The 18,952-nt window shown below is 41.0% G+C and overlaps 1 protein-coding gene across 3 annotated transcripts in view; it reads right to left on the reverse strand.

Moving 5' to 3' along the window:
- Window positions 1–18,952, reverse strand: part of KNL1 (kinetochore scaffold 1) — a 1,870,945-nt gene that overhangs the window by 244,979 nt on the left and 1,607,014 nt on the right. For all 3 annotated transcript variants that reach the window (XM_069637560.1, XM_069637559.1, XM_069637561.1), the window contains one exon: window positions 16,390–16,458. In XM_069637560.1, the coding sequence (XP_069493661.1) occupies window positions 16,390–16,458 (69 nt within the window). The remainder of the gene's footprint in view (window positions 1–16,389; window positions 16,459–18,952) is intronic.

Raw genomic sequence — 18,952 nt, forward strand, 5'->3', positions numbered from 1 at the left:
AAACGCACATCCATTTTTTTTTCTCTCCTCTCTGCTGCCCTGTCCACATAATTACAGGAAGCAAAAGAGCTCGAAAGAACAGGAAATCAGTCGGTTACAAAGTATTACTATAAAAATGAGCCATTGTGTAGAGAAGGAGGAGATGGCATGATTGATTCTGATTGGAGCAGCGTCATAGCAAGTATCATGCTAGAGGGAGTGATCAGAGTTTTGCTGGGGGGAGTTGGAGGAGAGAGAAGAACAGTCAAGATTTGGCAGAGCTGGGAGGAAGACCTTTTCCTGGTTGGAGCATTCCTATCTGCAAAAGCTGAGAATTCCAGGCAATGACCCCGGTTTGAGAAGGCAGGCGTTCCTTTTTACTGGGGTTAATCTTCAAGGGAGCCACATTCAGAAAGAGAACAGCTAAAGAAAACTTGACTGAACAGATAAGGTAATTACGTAAGTGTGGGAGCTAAGTGTGTACGAGACGAGAATGTTCAGTCAGAGTAGGAAGAGAGATTCCGGTGCCTTAATCACACGTTAATGTTGCAAATTATGTTCTGTTCTCTGCCAGTTTTTTTTTCAGTGTATTTCAGACAATGCTGTTAATGTGCTGTTTTATTTATTTCTGTAAAGAGTGAGATCGTGTTTAAATGCAACTTTTATAATACAGAAAAATACTTGAAAGCAGACAGGTGGTGTGTCTTCTATTTACCAATACAGTGCTGATGATGAGGGGAGATTTTTAAACAATACAATTGTCATTTTAAGACAGATGTGTGCATGACATATTCAGTATGGAGAGTTGAGAGTGATTGTTCGTAGCATAGCTCGTTGGAAGTACATGAGCCAATGGGAAGAGAGACTCTCTGAACATAGTTCCCTACCGTATATAAGGTAGTGGAAATTACCACAAAAGTACCACATATAGCTCTCTGTCGTAAATAAGTCAGTGAGATCGCCCATGGTGGCACACTAACACTAACACTGAAAATGTGGTATTCCTAAAATGTAGGTCTGAGGTCTCTCTAGTGATTACACGAAAAATCTAAGCAAAGATAAGGGATTCTGGACATTGGGGACACAAATAAAACAAGGGAATTATGCTCACCAAAATACCACCAACCACGTATACCAAATATGCATGCCTGGGTGCTGAAATAATGCATGTCCACTGTATTATTGTTGCACATGGCCAAATCTGAATACAAAGAGTGATTATTGCCAAGTTATTTTTCGGCGATAATAAAATACCGTCAGGCCCCAAATCTCCACAAAATACCCTACATATTTATGGTGCGTTGCAGGCCGGGAAAGTGATCATAGAGTACCTACTGGGCGTGGCAAGCGTGTCTCACACTGCCATTTGCACATTAAAGGGAACCCATTTTATAATAGCAGTGTGCCACTAAAAACGAATTTCAGAATGTCACAAAGGGAAACCACATTCTCAGATCTAGTGCAATATTTAGAGGCAAAGTTGTTTGCACATGGGAATTGGTCATCGAATAGCACGTTGGAATGGAGTAACCGCATTCAGGGTGAGGTGCAGAAAGAAAAATTAGACAATATTTTTGCAGAAGGCAGCATAATTCAGGTCTGCCTTACAAGATTATTGAATGCAGCCGATAAAAGTGCAGAGAAAGACTGTTTAATACGGCTATGCGGTAAAATATGGTTTATTTTAAACAAGTCCCTGCGAATGCAAGAGAATGATACTCAGCTAATTAACAGGTTAAAGACTGAATTAGAGGGGGCAAGTAAAAATCAGGAAATGTTGAGAGCAGAATTGGATGTATGCCAAAAAGACATGCAATTAAAATGCAGAGACTTTGATACTCAGTTATCCAAAAGCAAGAAACAATTTGAAGATAGTGAGCAAGAAATGGCACACTTAAAAGCCTTAGTGGATCACATTAGGCAGGATAAAGATGAGGTTGTTTCAGAAATGCAGATTTTACAAAAAGAACATTGTCAAAAAGAAGGTGATCTCCAGAGTGCAGAACAAGAAATGATTAAAATGATTCAAGAAAGAGACAAGAGAAATAAAGAGTTCAATGAATGCCAAATGCAAATGTGCGACATGCAGGAGGTGATTAATAAGATGAGTGATGAAAATAATTATTTGCAAAATGAAGCAACCAGACTCCTTAAAAAGTGTAAGGACTTAGAACAGCAAATGTGCATTCCCAGGTCCCAGGAGAGGCGGCAGGGTACCACATTCAATGGAGTGGAGGTGAATTCTAGCTCTGCCCAAAGAGCTAGTGCTCCAGTGACTGGGCCGGTGACTGAACTTGGTTGCAGCGCCCTTGGGGGATTTGATACTCCCATTGGGGGCAGCCACCAATCTCATACACCTGAAAACAGGATTGAATCACAAAATAGTGCAATTCCATGCATTGCAACAAGTAGCCCCATAAAAATAATGAAATCCATTAAAGCCCTGATCAAACCATTTAAAAAGGGAGGTGAATGCTGCATTGAGGATCACTTAGAAGCGGTACATGACATTTTTAAAGCACTCCAGATACCTAAGGAACAGTACAGACAATATTTTCATTTAACTTTAGATGCCCCGACGGCCAGCATCATAAGGGGATTAAATGAACAGCAGAATATGACATGGCTGGAGTTTGAAAAAGAAATTAGGCGTCATTTTTCTCCTTTTCAGTCATTGCAGGAGGCAAAGAAAGTCGCGTACACAATTACTGCTGGACCTAATATATCCCCTCGCCAATTTTTACAAGACTTAAAAAGAGCATTTTCTCGCTTTGATGTATCTTTTGACTCAAATTCCAATGAGTTTAAAACTGCATACTTCTATGGGCTACAGAAAGACATCATATCCCAATTGGTCCGTGAATTTGACCGTGACAAGTCCCTTGAATGGATTGTACATCAAAGCACAAAACTATATGAGGTACTCTATTGTCAGGGTAGAGAAAGTGATAAAATGAAAGATACTAGACCTAAATCTAAAGAACCCTCAGCCACAGTAATGGAAATCAGGTCAGCCAAAATGTCCCTTGAGTCTGCTCAAAGCCAAGGTAAAAATAATGTGACACCTGAACAAAGGGGTAATCAACAAAGATCGCCATTTCCTGTACCAATGTTCCAATCACATGATCCTAGTAATAGAGAGAGCTACATCAGCCCTAGGTATTTAGGGGACAGACCCCGGGTAGGATATCGGCCTGATATGGCAGGTATGAACAATAACCAGAGACAAAATCAAGATCAAAGAAATGATGGTCCCTACCAGTCGTTGGGGACACAGAGCAGATTTGATCCCAGCACCATGATATATGGTAATCAGGATAGGCCCCGATATGTGGATCGATTTACTGATAATGGAAATCAACATAGGGGCCAGTACCCACAATCTGAGAGACAGGACATGAGGCAAAACGTGAACTACAGTCCACGCCAGTACAATGATTCCCCACCAGGGGACTATAATCAAAGGATGGGTGCAACCCGCTCCCCTCCACAAATGAATCAAGAATTCAGAAACCATCCCAACCGACATCAATCACCTGAGAGGTATCAGAATAGATCCAATCAGGGGGAAAACAACCAATATCGACCTAGGCCACAGAAAGAGGATCCTAGAGAGATGGAAAGGTTCCAGTGCCTTGAGGCCCAAGAGAAAATGTTAGCTGAGCAAATAGGAAAGCTCTATGCAGCGCAAAAACAACCTTCCAAAGAGGGGGCTGATGGCCATAGAAATGACCGGGGGGCTTCCGAAAAGTGACTAAGTACTCATGATAACTGCAGTGCCAAAATGACAGATTGCTCTGATATAATTTTGCATAACGACTCTGAGATGCCTAATGGATTAAAAATGAAAGTACCAGTAAATGAAATTGTGACAGAAAGTGCAAATACTTCTAAAAAAGAGGTACGGTTTAACTTAGAGCTAAATGAAACAGTAAATATTGGCACAAATGAAAAAGAAACATTAGGAATTCCAAAAGAACAAAGGAACAGATTTAAGAAAAATGACTCATGCATGGGGAATACCAGCGAACAGGGAGTAAGTGGGGATGCTATAGCTCCTTCCCTGGGCAAGCTAAACAATGACCAAACACAGACAGAAAAAGGAAATACTCACAAGGAGGGTACAAGTCAATCACCTGAAGAATTCTTTGAGCCACATATTTTTGAAGAGGCTGAAAGGGCTGGTATCACACTAAATGATCGCAAATGCACAGAATTAAAAAATGACAAATTGCTGAATGATGTTGTTACACATGTTCAGTTGGAGGATTGTAATGTGGTCTCTGATGTTACCCAGATGGATGGGCGAACAGTGGCCACACTCCAAAAAACCTCTGAACATGGAGAAATGAATAAAACCTCTCGCGCAGAAATGGGAAAAAAGGAGGGAAAAATGTCTTTCCATTTACCAATGTGCTTAGCCAAAAGTGAAAAAGACCTGAGAAAGGTGAGCCCTGAAATCAGTAAGAATTCACATTTCTTATGTGTATTAGAGGAAGTTGAGGACAGATATTATGCACCCATTACTGTAGAAGAAAAATGCCACATCTTTGCTATGATTGACACTGGCGCACAGGCCACAATTATGTCCAAGGAGCTGGTAAAGAGTATCAATGAAGGGAGACCTCCACAGAGTCAGATCACAGTGAAGGAAAATCAAGGCCCAGTGCATAACTTTAATGGGGAGGAGGTGCCCATCATAGGTGTAACTGAGGTTGACATAAAAATAGGAAAGCACAGAATGAAACAAGAGGTATTGATCACATCTATTTGTGAAATTCCATTTCTGATGGGGACAGATTGCCTGAAAAGATTGTCTCCTCTCATAGATGGGGTGAATGGAGTGCTGTGGTCCTTAACCAAAAAACCATTGAGGCCTAAGAAACTAAAATCACAAAACAGCAATATAAATGAATGTCACACCGTTGCCAAAACAAATGATGCTGTGGAGGTATATCTCCAGAATAGCTGCATACCTAGTGTCACTGTCATATTAATGTGTCAAGAAAAAATGCAGAACGACAATGAAAAACTACCTGTACAAATATACTTGGACCCAAGGAAAGATTGGCAGACTGCCATAGATGAGCACACATTATGTTTTTATCTAAAAGAGAAAACGTGCAAACAGAATATTGCTCCTAAAACAGATTACCACTCTGGCAGAAATACACATGGAAGATGAGCAACCATGGGTTCATGTTGGTATAAATGACTATTTTAAAACAATAAAAGCCACTTTAGCGCTTGGACATGAAAGGAGCTTCATTAATGAGAAATTGTTGCAAAAAATTATGGAGAGGGAAGAAATCCCGAAATTTAGGATTAAAAACCAATATGTTTCTGGGTTGGACAGTCCAGACTTTGAAAACCGAATTGCAGGCAGATGCATGCTTAAAATTAGCATTGGGCAGAAAACAATTTACCATAATGTCTGGATAGTGAGTGGAGCACAAAATGAATTTTACATGGGAAATGACATCATGCACAGAATGTGTATGGTGTTAGATTTCCTTAATCAAAAAATATGGTCACGCCTAGGTGGTCCGGCACCTGAATTTGAAGACAAAAGAAGGGCTTATCATTGTGCACAACTGGTTCCTTATGCAATCGAATTACAAATGAGGAAAAATACTATTATTCCTGCATTTACAAAACAGTTTGCAATAACACTGAAATGCAAAAATGGACAGCAGATGAAAGGCTCTGATGCATTTGTATGCCTTAATGAATCCATAAAACAGCAAGGCCTGGATTATGAATACATTCCATTGGTATACATTGGTGAGGGATCTGTAAAAATCATGGTAAATAATAAAGGTTGTCAGGATATTCATTTAGAGGAAAACTCCCCATTAGGAATGGCCATACAAAAATCACATTATACGGCAGATTTAAATAACATGGTGATTGGGAATATTCCTGAAAAATATGTAGATGCCAAGGGCGAGTTGCCAGAACACCTGGACTCTCAGCCCAAAGGAATATTTAAAATTCATTCTGTGTATCCTTATGATTCAAATGAGACAGTGTGCTGCCATCAGGAGGATTGCATAATATTTAATTTAAATGAAAATGAAACAGAAAATCAGCCCATTGAAGTGGAAGCTGATATGCCAAAATATTTAAAAGTGGCAGCTTTACAAAAAGACACAGCCACACAGTTAGAAGAAAGCGCCGAGATTCCCTTACCAGAAGATTTTCCAGAATTTTCCAAAATGGTAGAAGAGCAGATCTCCTTAGCGGATGCATGTGAAAGCAATGAAGAGAGGGACAATCTGAGGGAGATATTTATGGAGTTTAAGGATGTATTTGCAAAAGATGCTTATGATTGTGGTTTAACTGATTTACATGTGGCCACACTACCAGAAGGGTGTAGCAGAAATCCAGTGTTTGTACGCCAATATAGACTACCGCTGGCATGTTTAGAATCATTGGCAGAGATTATTAAAAATTTGGAATCACGGGGAATCATCAGGCCCATTCATAGCACATCCAATACACCTATTTTAGGTGTATTGAAGCCCAATGGTCAATGGCGGCTATGTGCAGACTTGAGAGAGTTAAATAAAAGAGTACCAATATCTAGATGGCCACTGCCATTCATTGATCAGGGCCTAGCACAGATACATGGTTCAAATGTATTTACCACATTAGATCTCACCTCTGGATATTGGTGCGTGCCATTGGCAGAGGAGATACAGAATTTATTTTCCTTTACATTTGACAGGACTCAATATGCCTGGCTTAGAGCTCCGTTCGGGTACATCAATAGTGGGAGTGAATTTGGCATATTTTTGAGAAAGGCCATGCCGGATGCAGCGGAAAGAGGAACAATAGTTTATGTGGACGATGTCCTGATAAAAAATGAAAGTTTGAAAAGCCATTTTGATGAAATAAGACATGTACTTGGCCAATTGCAGAAAGCAGGCGCCAAAGTATCTTTGCAAAAAGCACAATGGTGCAAGAAAAAAGTGAACTTTCTAGGGCATGAAGTGACTGAACATGGGCTAAATCCACAAAAGAAGAAAATAGAGGCCATACAAAGATTAAAAGATCCTAAAAATGTGAAAGGAGTAAAAAGTTTATTAGGGATGACAGGCTATAACAGAAAGTTCATTGAAAATTATGCAGAAATCACTCAACCATTGACTAAACTGCTTAAACTGAATACTCCCTGGAAATGGGAAAAGGGGCAGTCTGATGCAGTGGCTAAATTAAAGGAATGTCTTGTAAAGGCACCATGTTTAGCATACCCCATAAAGGACAGGGATTTCTTTATAGAAATAGGTTTTTCTGAACATTGTATGTCAGCAGTGTTATCACAAAAACACGATTTGAATCACAAAACCATTGCATATGCAAGTAAGGCATTTTCCCAAGTTGACATGAAATTTAATGAATGTGAAAAGGCCCTATTAACCACTGTGTGGGCGCTACAACATTTCCGCCCCATTGTTCAGGGAGAAAAGGTGATTATTGAAACAAATCATCAACCTTTGCAATTTTTAGAGAGTAAAAGAATTAGATCAGGCAATCTAGCGCAATCCAGAATTACTTCATGGACGCTGGCATTACAAGGTTTTCCCGTAGAAGTGAGATATGGACAAAATAAAAAGAGCCCAATTGCTCAAGGGTTAGCTGACTTACATGACTGTGCAGCTGAACAAATACCAAATGAAATGGAAGTAGAAACTAGTTTACAGGAATTTGAACAATCACCACACAAAGCTTTTGATGAAAAAACATGCAAGGATTTGCCAACTGTATATGTGGATGGTTGTGCTTTTCACATTGAAAATGACAGTAATAAACAGTTAGTGGCAGGAATAGGAAATGTCTGGTTGAAATGTGAAGGTGTCCCCAGTATAGGGATGAGGATTGGAGATAGGAGCAGTCAGGTGGCGGAATTGGCAGCCATTTATAAAGCAATTGCTACTGCAGTTGATAAAAAGTTCAGTGAAATTGTCCTGGTGACTGATTCTGACTATGCACGGAATAGCTTTGTGGAGTATTTGCCTGGTTTGAAAGCAAGAGGCATGGTTACATATAACAAAAAGCCACTTAAGCATGGAAAAATGATACAAGCCATAGACAAATTGGTGTCAGAGAATGAGTTAACAATATACTGGAGAAAAATTTGTGGGCATTTAAAAACACCAGGAGAGGATAAGGAGGGAAATGATAAGGCAGACCACCTGGCTAAGATTGGGGCTGTGATGGGAGAATTGCTACCTATTGATTATTTAATGGGTGAAATACAAATTGATGCAGTCACACGTTCTAAAGCACCAAAGGAGGTAGATCAACCGGTGGTGCAGTGGAGTCATGACACGCCAGACCAAGATTTGATTGAGGCACAAAAGAGTGATCAAATTTTGGGAATCTATTATAATCATTTGATAGATCCTGAACAAAATCCTTTAACAGAAAATGATTGTATGGGAAAAGAAGAGTTGAGGGTGCTATTAAAGAACAAAACACGAATTAGATTACAGGATGGAATCATGATTAGAGAGTCCATAACAGGGCAAATACAGTGGGTAGTACCCCTTTCATTCAGAGGACTAATGCTACACCATGCACATGATGCCATAACTGCAGGCCATAGAGGTTCACAAAAAACATTAGAAATACTAAAAGATTATGCTTACTGGCCACATATGTCCCAAGATGTGGAATTATATACTAGAGGATGTCTAGTATGCGCCCAATTTAAACCTGCTTCACCAATGCATAGAGCACCATTGATGAAAAGAGGCCTAACTCTCCCATGGTCAGATTTGCAAATAGACTATGTAGGTCCTTTAAAAAGGTTGAGCAGGGGACACCGTTATATTTTGAGTGTGGTATGTTTGATGTCGAAGTGGATTGAATGCATTCCTGCACCAGATTGTAGTGCGCAAACAGCAGCCACATTGCTGGTGAACCATGTGTTCTCAAGGTTTGGGTTGCCACAAAGAATTGAGTCAGACAGAGGAAGCCATTTCACAAGTACTCTAATGAGTAAGGTATGGCAAATACTAGGTGTGAAAAGGAAACTACATATCGCATATCGGGCGGCGTCTTCAGGTACAGTTGAAAGAAGCAATAGGTCTGTTGTGGATATTTTAAAGAAATTTGTGGCAGAAGCAGGTTCCAGCTGGGATTTACGTTTACCGTTGGTTTTGATGGCAATCAGGTCGACTCCTGCCAAAGCAACAGGTGTTAGCCCCCATGAGGTCTTAACAGGTAGGAAAATGGTGTTACCACAACACCTACTATACAGAACACATGAGCAAACCCTTGTGAGTGCATCCACAGTTCATGAATATATTGATGAACTGAGGAGGCATTTGCAACATGCATTTGCTTTTGTGCAGAGAAATCTGGAAAGAGCTGCTGACAGTGCAAAATCGTATTATGATAAAAAGACATCAGTAAAGGAATACAGTGTAGGGGATCAGGTATACAAGTTTCATTTTGGAAAAAGTAAACAGAAAAATTCTAAATTTCTAGCAGCCTGGCAGGGGCCATTTCGAATTATAGATAAGGTCTCTCCTGTAGTGTATAAAATTTTGAAAAATGAAGGTGAAACAGCAATAGAGCAGTTTGTCCATGTAAATCAAATCAAACCATGCCATCCCAGGCATGAGATCAGGCAGCTTGAGCATGTAGAAACAGATAAAGTCCCTTGAACACAAAAAGAGAAAATAAATGGGTGTAATCAGGAGGCAGTGACAAAGAAGTTAAAAAGTTGATTGTTATGATGGCACATAAACACTGTAGTATATGTAAAAATATATAATATAAAATAAATAAATAAATAAATGCACATATAACGGAAGCTCATGGTTGGTGTGCAGAGAGAAAATGTATTAAATATTGAATGCTGTTTATGTGTGCTTGTTTTATTTTAACTTGTGTTTAATTTAAAAAAAAAAAAATGAAATATTTTTACCAAGCATGTTTTATTTTTGGCAAAAGGATGAAGTTAGTATTATGCTATGTACTTAATTTGTTTATTTTCTATTTTGATTTAGACAATTAACATTATTTGGTCGGAGGTTCCGGGATCAGAGGCCACGGGAGACGATGGAGTCCTGGAGTCCCCTGGATGAAGACCAAAAGATGCCTGCCTCCAGGTGGAGGTGAAGACAAGATAACCAGAATGCTGAAAAAGATGACTCCTATGGATCTAAGATTGCCAAGATGAAAGTGTACTCGAATGAACCAAATAACATCGCTGGTCGGGACATATCAGAGGCAGACAAGAGTGCTGACATATGGAGTTCCACGTATTTATTATTTTAATTATTTATTTTAATTTGTTATATTAATTATTTGTTTTGGTTAGTTGTTTTATTTCATTGTTTTAATTGACTTGAAAAATCTAAACTTAGAGTAATGCCACTTCCACTGAGAAGGCAAATGTAGAACATTTTGTAAACTAATGAACTCAGATGAATACTGTATTGATTGCAACTTTTTCATTGATGCACATGAATATTCATTTTATTGGATTGCTATATTGTGAAAAGAAGAAAAAGAACAAATTATTTTTAGGAATTGGCTTGGATCGTAGCCAGATTCTAAAAACAAAAGGAGGGTATGTAAGGATATTTGGCGTGTTACAGCACAGAGTACAGCACTACTGCACAGGTAGCAATTTTTTTTTTGCAGCACCACCACAAGGGTGCGGTGCATTGCTATATGTGTTACCAGATTAACAAGAAAAGACAGGCTATTCAGTCAAAAACGATTTTAACATATAAGATGCAAATCTATTTTTACAGTTAAAAGCACACGTGCACATTCAAAAATGCACACTATTTTTCACCTGAAATGCCTATGGTGCGAGAGACTCATTTGAAAATAATAACTAACCTTACTGATAACTAACCTGACTAATGAAACATAATCTACTAATAAAAATGTGTCTCCACTGCAGAATTAGGCCTATTCTGAAAGTGAACTTTTAAACGCACATCCATTTTTTTTTCTCTCCTCTCTGCTGCCCTGTCCACATAATTACAGGAAGCAAAAGAGCTCGAAAGAACAGGAAATCAGTCGGTTACAAAGTATTACTATAAAAATGAGCCATTGTGTAGAGAAGGAGGAGATGGCACGATTGATTCTGATTGGAGCAGCGTCATAGCAAGTATCATGCTAGAGGGAGTGATCAGAGTTTTGCTGGGGGGAGTTGGAGGAGAGAGAAGAACAGTCAAGATTTGGCAGAGCTGGGAGGAAGACCTTTTCCTGGTTGGAGCATTCCTATCTGCAAAAGCTGAGAATTCCAGGCAATGACCCCGGTTTGAGAAGGCAGGCGTTCCTTTTTACTGGGGTTAATCTTCAAGGGAGCCACATTCAGAAAGAGAACAGCTAAAGAAAACTTGACTGAACAGATAAGGTAGTTACGTAAGTGTGGGAGCTAAGTGTGTACGAGACGAGAATGTTCAGTCAGAGTAGGAAAAGAGATTCCGGTGCCTTAATCACACGTTAATGTTGCAAATTATGTTCTGTTCTCTGCCAGTTTTTTTTTCAGTGTATTTCAGACAATGCTGTTAATGTGCTGTTTTATTTATTTCTGTAAAGAGTGAGATCGTGTTTAAATGCAACTTTTATAATACAGAAAAATACTTGAAAGCAGACAGGTGGTGTGTCTTCTATTTACCAATACAGTGCTGATGATGAGGGGAGATTTTTAAACAATACAATTGTCATTTTAAGACAGATGTGTGCATGACATATTCAGTATGGAGAGTTGAGAGTGATTGTTCGTAGCATAGCTCGTTGGAGGTACATGAGCCAATGGGAAGAGAGACTCTCTGAACATAGTTCCCTACCGTATATAAGGTAGTGGAAATTACCACAAAAGTACCACATATAGCTCTCTGTCGTAAATAAGTCAGTGAGATCGCCCATGGTGGCACACTAACACTAACACTGAAAATGTGGTATTCCTAAAATGTAGGTCTGAGGTCTCTCTAGTGATTACACGAAAAATCTAAGCAAAGATAAGGGATTCTGGACATTGGGGACACAAATAAAACAAGGGAATTATGCTCACCAAAATACCACCAACCACGTATACCAAATATGCATGCCTGGGTGCTGAAATAATGCATGTCCACTGTATTATTGTTGCACATGGCCAAATCTGAATACAAAGAGTGATTATTGCTAAGTTATTTTTCGGCGATAATAAAATACCGTCAGGCCCCAAATCTCCACAAAATACCCTACAGTTTGTACAAGCTCCTTCTGTCAATGTCTTTTTACAATATCTCTTGGTTCTTGGCAATGCGTGTTCCATATTTCCCCCAACTTACATCTCATTACAGGAGAATTGTACGTCTGCCTTTTTATGTCTCTTACAATGTCTTTTAGTTTATGACAATATGGGTTTCAGGTTTCCCCCAAATTACATCTCTTATCAGGAGAATTGCACCATGTTTGCCCTCTTGTTCTTTCTTTTGGCTTATGGCAATGATGGTTCCATGTTTACCCGAAATGACATTTCTTATCTGGAGAATTGCACCTCGATTTCACTCTATACATCTATTTGATTGGTATTCAAAACTTGTATTTAATTGTCCATATCCCTGTCGCAACACCCTGTGGTTACCACTATAAAAGGGCCAACACACTGGTCTCATCTGGCATCTCCGCTTCGTGGTCTGCGGTAGTGGCAGAGCCCTGCCTTGTGTGTGATGTCCACAGCTTGTTAAATGCTCTTTCAGGGCCTGTGTCCGTTCCGTGGTCACTTGCCGGTACGGTTGCTGCCTGGGAATTTGACAGAGTCATGGACAACCTGTCTGTGGTTGCCGGGTCCTTGCTGCACTACCCTGTAGTCCTCCTGTCTCTGTTCGGTCTCCCGCCACCCCGTTACATCGGGTGGACTATTGGCAGTCTGGGAGCACCTCTCCCCTTCAGCTGGGCTTGGTTCTGTACGTCTACCTCTCGCCACAGCTCCGCTTCCTGCTCTGCAGCTCGTTCCAACTTCTCCTTCACTGGTGGGTGATTTTCAGGTTTAAATGTCCCACGAAATGGATTGAATGCACAACAACTAGACCACATGTTACTTTTAGTATTGCTGTTGATCCTCATTGACCCCTTACTCCTCTGCCCAGTACTAAAAGCTTTCTGGGAATTGAAGTCCAAAGCATTTTCACAATGATTCAAGTTCTTTTGTTGAACCTTTTTATCTACATAACAATCATCTTGAACACCAGGTGTCAAATCAGTTTTTGAGAGGTTATGCAAATAGGAAGAATGGATAAAGTTCCGTTTAAGGTGTTTAACAGAAATAGGTTTCAAGTCCTTACAATTAGAATATTCTGAATTATGACAGCAGGCTATTAGAAACTTTGGGATTAGGGTTTCTTCTTCCCAGTGAAGGGAAGAATACTGTGTCTCCCCTGTTGGAGCCATCAACTCCCCTGATAACAATCTCCTCCCATGTGATCCACCTTCAGAATAACACTCCCAGGGTCAGGTTCCGATAGCGGCTGCCTTCCCCTGGCTACATGGGAGGAGACTTTAGGTTGGGGTTCAGTGATGATTCTGCAGGATTAATCACATTCAGCACCCATGTGAAAGGGAATCACTGGCACCATGTGTCCCAACAATGATCAGGTGCCAAAACACTTTAGGAATAATGCATGAGTTTCATGCATGGATAAATGGCATGTGCAGGATACACAGGAATAAAAACCAGCTAGCCCAATAAACGGAGTACCGGTAGACTTGCCAAAGAAAGAAAAATCAGGTTAAAAACAGAAGGACAGCACAAACAAATAAGACCAATAAACCTCAGCTGTGCAGGCCACCAATCTGATCTGCATGGACTGGCAGGGGGTGCTTTGAGGCAGAGTCAGCATGTGACAAGGCCACTCCCTGTATGTACACTAATTCCATGCCAAAATTTGCTTTGAAGGGCTTTGCTATACAAAAGGCTCTGTTCCTGGGTCCAGAGGACAGCCATCTATGAGTACGGAGGAAATGGGATGGGACAGAGGTACAATTCAGCATTAGGCATCGGCCTGCTATCCAGTAATGAACGTCAGAGAGACCATTAAAGATATACGGGAGGATAGCTCTATGGTGAAGATAGGAAATTAGAGGATTTTGAAATTACGTGCAAAATGGTTGTGAGAGAAGCATAAGAAAGAGATTTGTATAACAAAGGGTGGGTAGAGTATGACAAGGAGTGGGTTAACAAAAGAATGCCTAAGTGGAAGTGGAGGAGTCAGTATTCCATAAGTTGAAGAAGAAAGAGAGCCAGTCGAGGGCAGAGTTGTTAATTCCAAAGTTATAGATGGTAAGCAAGAGCAAAGGGTGATCAAGACCGTTGAAGACTAGTGAGTGATCAATGAGAATGAGAAGCAAGGAGGTTTTGAGTGATGAGGAAGTTGGAGATGTGAGTGAGTGCTGTTTCTGTGCCGAACCCACATTGCTTTTCAGGTAAGTAAAATTACGGCTAAACACTAAGTGCGTTAGTATTTTAGAATAGCGTGGAAGGAGGGAGACATTGTTGGCAGTGTATTTTGGTAAGAAGAATTTCTTTTTTTCGGTAAGTATAAAATCATCTACTTTGTGGCGGGTAAGAAAAGTCTGAGGCATTAGAGGTTTAGAGGAAGGGGAGAGGTAGGAGCAGGGTAGGGCTGGTAGGTCCTTGGCCAAGGACCTGTGATCTTGCCTATGTACAAACTAATCAATAACATATGACCCACAAAGTATTCTGTTTTGTGTTTAAAGTAAACTTTAAAAAATAAATAATTAAATCGGCAGATAACCAGTTGAGGGTGTTCTTCAAGATATAGGTTTTGGACGATACAGTATCATCTGAAGTTGTTGATTTCTTGTTCAGTTAACTGATCCATATGTTTACAAGATGGAATGGCAGCCTGGAGTGTGGGTGTCAGCTCAGAAGGAGTAGTGGGAGCGTTTGAAGAAAGAGTGGAAATGGGAACAGAAAGGCAGAGATTGAGGGGCAAGAAGGGAGGTATTAAATAGGAAATGCCTTGAACTTAGGGCTTTTTTTGAGACTTCAGAGAAGACACGAAGGGCAAGATCGGAGAGGAAGGGAGCATGAGATGGATGAAACAGGGGTTGCATGGCCTGGAGGGTAAAGGATAGACTGCAGAGATGGATAGATTATCTACGGTATTACACATCTAAAGTTATTTACTACTTATGGTCCCAAACATATCCACTCGTGCACAAGATGGGATCATAGCCTGGAGAATGGGTGCCAACTCAGAGGGGGTTGTGGGAAAGCAGGAGAAAAAAATGACAATAAGGAATATAAAGGCAGTCAGAGTAGTGTTTTCTTTGGGGGAGTTTAGAAGAGAAAGAAAGAGCAAAAGAAAGAGACATAGCAAGAAAGCGCAGAGCAAAATATGATATGATTTTATTTATAGCGCATATATAAGCAAGTGTTTCAAGGTGTGACTAGGCATGGGAAGGGAACAAGGGAGGACAAGACAAGGATCTTACTAGGCCCAGTGACATTGAGATTGCGCAAGTTCAGAGGAGAGGGAAGGGAAGGGGAAAAGTGCCAGGGGAAGGGGAGGAGGAGACGTGCGAGACATAGGATCAAGAAAAGAGTGCGGCCAACAGGTGGCAGTGCAGGATGGAGAAAGATAAAAAGAAATAACTGGGTTTGGGCTGATCATGCCTGGAAGGTAAAGGGTAGTCAGAGATAGGCAGAGCGCAGGTGAGGTTGGTATAAGGTTTTTGGGATTCCAGTGCAGTAGAGAGAGCAAGAAGGGATTTGATTAAGAGTCCAGGCGAGTGGGACTAATGCTAGTGTTGTTGATGAAGTACCATGGCTGCTATCATCCCGCGTATCAGAGGGTTGGCTACAAGGCTGGGGACCATGGGCGAGGTGTGTGAATGGGTGAGCGGTACAGTCTTGCTCAAAGACGAGTGCATAGCTTAACATTTGCTTAATAAGGCTGTTGTCGTGCAGAGAGCACGCTAGGAGGGAAGATTGACTTTGTCTAGATAGGTAGCCAGAGTCTGGTTTGAATTCCCCGAGTAATATGGAGGCAAATTACTGTCAGAAAGTAACACCTAGTACACAAATAGGTACCACTCAGTGCTACTGGAGAGAAGTATAGGTGGGTGGAGTGCACAATCTCAGCCATTTTAGTTATTTTTCTTGTCCGGCCGGATATATGGAAAAAGGTTTAAATGGTGAAGTATTGTAAGCATAGTGAAAATTGAATCATATTCTTACTAAAGAATTAGACAATGGCCAAAATATATTAAGATTGACACTGTTTCAAATTAAAAACACTGGTTCCAATGAAAATCCCAAATGTTAAAAATGTACTGTAGTTACAGACTGTAAATGCTCATACTCCTACTTAACAGGTGCAAGCCTTCACATAAAAGAAGGCTCTCTTTTTTTCATCGCCTTACCAGCTAGTAAGAATTCAAAGTCCACTCTGGAGATTTTTCGACAAGGTTTGCCAAAGAATAAAACACCATCTGCAAAAGGTAAAAGGACAACATTAATGACTGGTTGTCAGGACTCTCTTGAATGCAGCAACGTGTCTGGTAACAAAGTCAGCTCATGTTTAAACATTCAGCTAATGAGGTGGGCATTTAAAGATTTTAGATCAAAAGATCAGCAAAGATTATGGCCATGTGGTTCCAAAAAAGTATTCAGTTTTTAGCCAAAACAAGCATGAATCCTCTATATTCCACACTCACCCCCACTTGCACACTCGGGTTCAAGTTCCACCAAACATCCAAAACGCTGTTAAACTACTAGTGTTCATATTTTAATCAACTGATTGTATCATGTACATCAGGGTTCAAAATTAAGATCCAATGAGCAGGAGTTAAAACCAGCTCCTGGGTGTCGGGCATCACCCAGTAGACAGGAGCTACCACTGGAGAACCAGGAGCTAGTAGCCAGCGCACCATGAATCTAACTTCTATAGGAGAGGCAAACTTTAAATTGCACCCATTTTGTATGATTCATTGCATGAAAATGTGTACTAGATGTGTCGCAATTCTCTTTTATTGACAGTCTCAAATGCTCAAAGTTAATTGCATATATGTATGTAAGGCTCTACTTGGCCTGGGGAGCCAAAGTAGCACCTGGTAGCTGTTGGTTTCAAGCTAACCACCCTCACGTAGGCTACAAGCAGTGGTGGTATCAAAGAAACCAGGAGTTACATCACAAAGAATAGCAAGCTCTTAGCATATATGAACATACTTTATTTTACTGCAAGGAATTGGTGTGTTTTTCAATCCTAGAGAAAAAACGCAAATAGATTGTGCAATTGCAAAAACAAAGAAAAGCGAATCTTGGTAGTTTTTGAATAGAAATATCAAAAATTTGAAAGACAGCAGTGAAGTAAGGGGGTATTCTCCTGAAAGTCTTTCACACCACAAACAGCCAATCAATTGAGTCTGGTAGGAACAAGCTACTTACCTGTAAACTCCTGTTCTCCAGCATGGGTCCGGCATGGATTCACATGCTCATGAATATTCGGAATAGGACGAAATGTCAGAATAAAAATTACTGACCCCACCAAAAGACCTAAAACACACACCACAAAAAGTTCTAACTACCAAAAGTTCTAACTTTTTGTGGTATATGTTTAGGTGGGGATGGTATTAAAAAAAAAAAAAAAAGGCTGCGGGGGACATGCCCCCCCCTGAAGAAAAAAGCCAGGGGATGCAGGGGTGTCCCCCGCAACACCCCACTCACTGTACTATACAGTGTAGTGGGCGGGAGTGGCGGGGGACAGCCCCGCAGCTCACCCGAGCAAAAGTAAAAAAAAAAAATTCAAATACAAGAAAAAGGACCCTGCAGCACCGGTTCCCGATCACAGGAAATGTACGAACATTTTGTATTGCGTACATTTCCCATGCAAACATTTCCATCACAGGTAATTTACCCACGAACAAATCACATAGATCCGAATATTCCCTGTCATCAGGCTGGGCATCCTCAGTAAAAAAGAGTTTCGCGTTAGCCTAAAAACTGCTCGTCTCCTCTATAACCAATCACTGTCCTTTGGGTCATACTGCCCCCATCCAATGACAGTCGCCTCCCTAAGCTCCATCCCTGGTGGCCATCTTGCGATTTGGTAGAGCACAAAGTGGCAGTATGAACCAACAAGAGCCACAGAGGGGAAGGAGGGAGGGTTTGCATGTGAATCCATGCCAGATCCAAGCTAGAGAACAGGAGTTACAGTAACTTGTTCCTTCTCCAGCATGTGGTCTGGCATGGATTCACATGCTCATAAATACGATTACACAGCAGAACCCATACACAACCACAGGAGGTGGCAAGGCTCAACAGAAGCAATAGCTTAACCCTGGAACAGACTCACCTCAAGCAATCAGGTTGGGTAGCACCTCTTGGCCGAGCCGGAGCTCCTCCCAGGAATCCCTGTTGATGCAGTAGAATCTTGTGATGGTGTGGGTGGACCTCCATGTAGCAGCCCTGCAGATGTCGAGCAGGGGAACACCAGAGAGAAATGCTGTCATTGCTGCAATGGCGCTGGTGGAATGGGCTCTCGGCCGGCCTGCAAGAGGTATGTTGGCAAGACGATGACAGTGCATGATGCAGCCGGAGAGCCACCTTGAAATGGAATCCTTCGACAGGGCCTTCCAATGCCCAACTGTGCCAAAATTCACAGAGAGTTGATACGTCTTCCAAAAATCCTTTGTGCGTGCCACATAAAGCTTCAAGGTACGAACAATTTCCAGCGAAAGCAACGTCCTTTCAGTCAGAGTAGAAGGGTTCGGGAAGAAGACTGGCAAAACCAAAGGCTCGTTGAGGTGGAATTCTGAAGGAACCTTTGGCATAAAGGTGGGGTGGGTCTGCACCACCACTCTGGTCGCGTGGAAAGGAGCCTGATGCATTGGTTCAAACGGGGCCCCCATGAGTTTAGCTCAGACCACGTTGATTTGATTTTGATATTTCTTAAGCGCACGGTCACCCAGAGGTATCTTGGCGCTG

Source organism: Ambystoma mexicanum, chromosome 14 (assembly GCF_040938575.1).
Source record: "Ambystoma mexicanum isolate Mex_15411 chromosome 14, UKY_AmexF1_1, whole genome shotgun sequence".
Classification (NCBI taxonomy): domain Eukaryota; kingdom Metazoa; phylum Chordata; class Amphibia; order Caudata; family Ambystomatidae; genus Ambystoma; species Ambystoma mexicanum.